The 4,081-nt window shown below is 46.6% G+C and overlaps 1 protein-coding gene across 1 annotated transcript; it reads left to right on the forward strand.

The window, feature by feature from the left end:
* Nucleotides 1-219: 219 nt before the first annotated feature.
* Nucleotides 220-657, forward strand: LOC143561314 (uncharacterized). Its single transcript, XM_077049433.1, has one exon. It carries the CDS (start codon nt 220-222, stop codon nt 655-657), a length of 438 nt encoding a protein of 145 aa, XP_076905548.1.
* The last annotated feature ends 3,424 nt before the right edge of the window (nt 658-4,081 follow it).

Consider the following 4,081-nt stretch of genomic DNA (forward strand, 5'->3'; position numbering starts at 1 on the left):
GTGAGTGACAATGGGAAACAATTTGAAGGGGGGATCTTTTGAGAGTGGTGTGAACAGCTGCAAATCAAGCAGGTTTTCACGTCAGTAGCACATCCCCAGGCAAACGGGCAAGTGGAACGGGCCAACCGAAGCATAGTTGAAGGGATTGCCAGCTTCCTAGGGAGGGAACGAGGATCGTGGGTCGAAGAATTGCCACATGTCTTGTGGGCCCACCGAACCATGCCGAAGGTCAGCCACGGGGAAACACCTTTTAGCTTGACTTATGGCACCGAAGCGATGATTCCAGTGGAGATCAATGTTCCCACGCATCGGATGCGTCTGACTGAACAAGAAAACGAAAACGATCTCAGGTTAAATTTGAATTTCACCGAAGAAAGGAGGGAAGCAGCAGCCCGACGTGAGGTCGATTACAAAAAAGCAATAGAGAAATACTACAACTCAAGGGTGAGGGAAGTTAAGTTCAAAGTGGGAGATTTGGTGTTACGGGAGAATGTGGCAAGTCGACAAGAGAGACAGGGGAAATTAGGACCCCGATGGGAAGGGCCATATCAAGTCATTTGGGCGGGGGATAAAGGATCATACAAGTTAGCATACCACACGGGAGAAGAAGTACGCCGTACGTGGAATGCTATGCAACTAAGGAAATACTATGCCTAGAAGGCCCCTACCTGGGGAGAAGGAAAAGGAGAAGATGAAAAGAGCTTTCTAACAACATTTTTTGTGATATCCGGCTGCACTCTCCTCCGTGACTATGTTCACATTCCAATAATCACCTCTCCGAGAGGGAACCCATGTAATAGGGCATTGGTACTATATTTTTTTGTAATTAATCTATGCAATTCGGCCTGGTGCCTAAGATATGAAATCGAATGACATTATGCTTTCCCCGTGAAATTGAGTTTCTTTAACTAAGGGCAACCGTCTCCGGGACGATTCCCAAACGAAGATTAAGAAATACCCCTCCATCGCAAAAGATGAGAGGGAGGCCTCGCTGATAGGCTACATGGTTAACCAACAAAACTCATCAAATGAAACGAAATGTCCAAAACCATCCTAAGAAACCTAACAGGATTTAAAAACACAACCAAGCATAGCAAAGTTCCAGCAATTAAAACTACCAAACCACTTCCGTGGTAAACAAGGTCCAACCCCTAGAGGGGGAAAATGTCGGTTACATCAAAAGCATAAGCCCACACAGGGGCTAACACAGACAAATGTTCTTAAAAATAGCTAGTAGATAAAATAAAACATAAAGGACACCAAAAGCAACAACCATTCAAGCAAATCAATGATCATCCCTGAGGGGATGGAGTAGGAGGATCAACCACCAAGACATGGCTCAGATCTCCTCAACCGATATGTCGGGAACGACAGAGAGTTGCTCCAGAAACGGGGGCTCATAGGAGATGTAAGTGACAAAAGCCGTCTCAGCCTCCGACTCCATAGTCTCAGAATAAGTGGGCACCTCAACAAGGGGAAGACCTTTTGCTTGGAACTCGTAACCTTCCCTCAGACCACTTTGGTATCCTGAAGAAAAAACAGCCCGGGTCATGGCATCCCTAACCAAGCAAGTATCACGGCAATATCTGGCCCGTCCGAAAACCAGTTTAAATCCCTCGGACACCATCCACGCCCGATCGGTCTTGAGGCCATTGAGTTCCTGCTCCATCTTATCACACCTCTCTTCAAAATCTTCAATCAACCTGTCTTTGTGAACCCGGTTCGCTTCAACCTCACTCTTCAACCTCTCATTCTCCTCACACGTCCTCTTGAAACTGGTTTCCAACTATCAACGAAGGGTATAAAAGAGGGATAAGTCTCCTAGACAAACGTAAAGAAACCGGTAAAGAAGAAAAAAGCCATACCTCTAAAGTTTTGTCCCGATCAACCCGAGCTTTTGACAGTTCAACCTCCAGCCGAATGACATCATCTTGAGCTTTCTTCAAATTAGCCTTCAAATCAGGCACCCCAAGAGCCAGAAGGACCTGCTGTCTTAGATGTTTAATCTTCCCGCGATTCTTCTCTTCCGACTGTTTGAGTTGGTGAGTCTCTTCCCTCAGTTGCTGCAACAATTGGCCGTCATCAATAACGGTTTGGCGAGCGACTGCCCCGAGTGCCATAGCTCTATACATATGGGTCCCTAAGTCACCAACCAACTGGTCCCGGTTTAAAGCACGGATGTGACCCAAATCAACGGGGGGAACGACACCGGTGAGAAAATCATGCGCTTGCAAAGGCGTCAGGACAGATTCCCTGGTCTTCAAGCCCCACTGAGGAATGAACGCAGGATCGACTCCTAGCTCCTCCGAGTCAAGAATAGGTAGACTCTGGGAAGCAGGAACAGACCCTTCAGGACGTTTTCCTGGGGAGCCAAACCGAACCAGACCGGACTCAACGGATGCTTTCATGTCAGCAGGAGTAACAACGGGAAATTCGAAATCTCCTTCTAGGTCAACAGGCTCAGCAGAAGAGGTCACTGGGTGAGACGAGGACGATTGGCCCTGATAAGGTCGTTTCGAGCTACTTAGGCGACCTTTCAAGGAAGTGTTATAAACATTAGCCATAGCGCCTTTTCTTTTGGGAGTATCGGATGCATCGATATGAATAACCGGAGCAGGTTGGTCTGAGGAGGCCGATGCAGTTTCTGAGCTAGCGGGAGGAGTCACAGGGATCGGCACAAAGGAAGCAGCTTTCAGGGGAACTTTCAGCAAGGTTTCTTTTAAACTCATTTCTCCACAAGGAAAATGACAAATTTAGGGATATCCACATGACAAACAAGTAAATATAAAGAAAAACAAGGGACCGGAAACCTTGGTTGCCGTCGAATATGGCCGGACGAGCAGAGGGGTCTGACCATATCCGGATCAATCCAACCATACACAATAAAGGCTCAGGATAAGTCATGGCTTCGGTAGGGCTGCTGATCAACAATCTATACAAATCATCTTGAGATGTAGGAGGACGAGGAGGCGTATCGTGTATAAGGGAGTCTATACGGCGTCGGCTGAGAAAACCCGGAGCAAAGTTGGGAGACACAAAAAAAAAAGCTGTTTTTCCACTCTTTAGGGCTAAACCCTGTCGACATCTTTGAACAACATGAGGGATACTTGTTTGCTGGACGGCGTTCAAAGGTGAACCAATCGCCGTCCAACCTTAAACGATAAAACCGACGAAACAGAGGTACCGTAGCAAAAACCTCCATAGCTCGACACGCTATTTCGAAGTGGGTTACACGCAGGAAACCTAAAGGGTGGACCTGATCGAATCTTAGTTTATGAAATTTCAACAAAGCCAACTGAAACTCGGTCAAAGGGTAGCGAATATTGGCACATTCTAGGGTTTTGATGTACAAAGTGAGTAGCTCGGGGCGACTGAGAGCCGCCTCGTGGGGATTGGGTAACACAGGAGATAATGACAAAGGTATTTGGTAACGAGCGCATAATCGAAGCATTTGATCCTGGGTGAGGATGGAGGTTTTCGAGGACAAACCTTCACGACTCATAACGAAAGAAAAGAGATAAGAGCAAACAAGAAGAAGATACTAACCTGATCGGAGGTGGAATGCTAAACGGAAAGGGAAGAGTCACCGGAAAAATACGAAAGAGAAAAGGAGAGTGGGTAGGCGATTTATGAGATGGGACGCTAAGATGGCAGGGTAATAATCCTTGCGTGAAAAGGCATGCGATTCAGTTTCCACCACGTATTTTTACCGCCTTAATAATCAATCCAAGATGGGCCGGCGTTGAAAGTGTATTTGTGTGAAGCCCATGTTAGGAATACCAGTCCAGAACGCAGAGGCCCAGCTAATAAGTGGCAAAAAGAAACAGAGATTTTGAGTCCAAAATTAAGTCTATTGCTTATGTCATAAATAACATAAGTAATAGATTGGGAGACTTGAAGAGATTACTTAGGATCCAGCCCAATTCCAGAATCCCAGGATAGCAGAGCCCAATTCCAGAAGCCCAAGACAGCAGAGCCCAATTCCAGAAGCCTAAAGCCCTTCAAGACAAAAAGACAAGTCAACTATTGAAGGGTCCCTTTTGGGTCTGGAGCATCAGGACGGGATGACGCATGTCTGAGG

Source organism: Bidens hawaiensis, unplaced genomic scaffold (genome assembly GCF_021521415.1).
Source record: "Bidens hawaiensis isolate Kalapana, Puna unplaced genomic scaffold, B.hawaiensis_p1.1 tig00020653_1, whole genome shotgun sequence".
Taxonomy (NCBI): Eukaryota; Viridiplantae; Streptophyta; class Magnoliopsida; order Asterales; family Asteraceae; genus Bidens; species Bidens hawaiensis.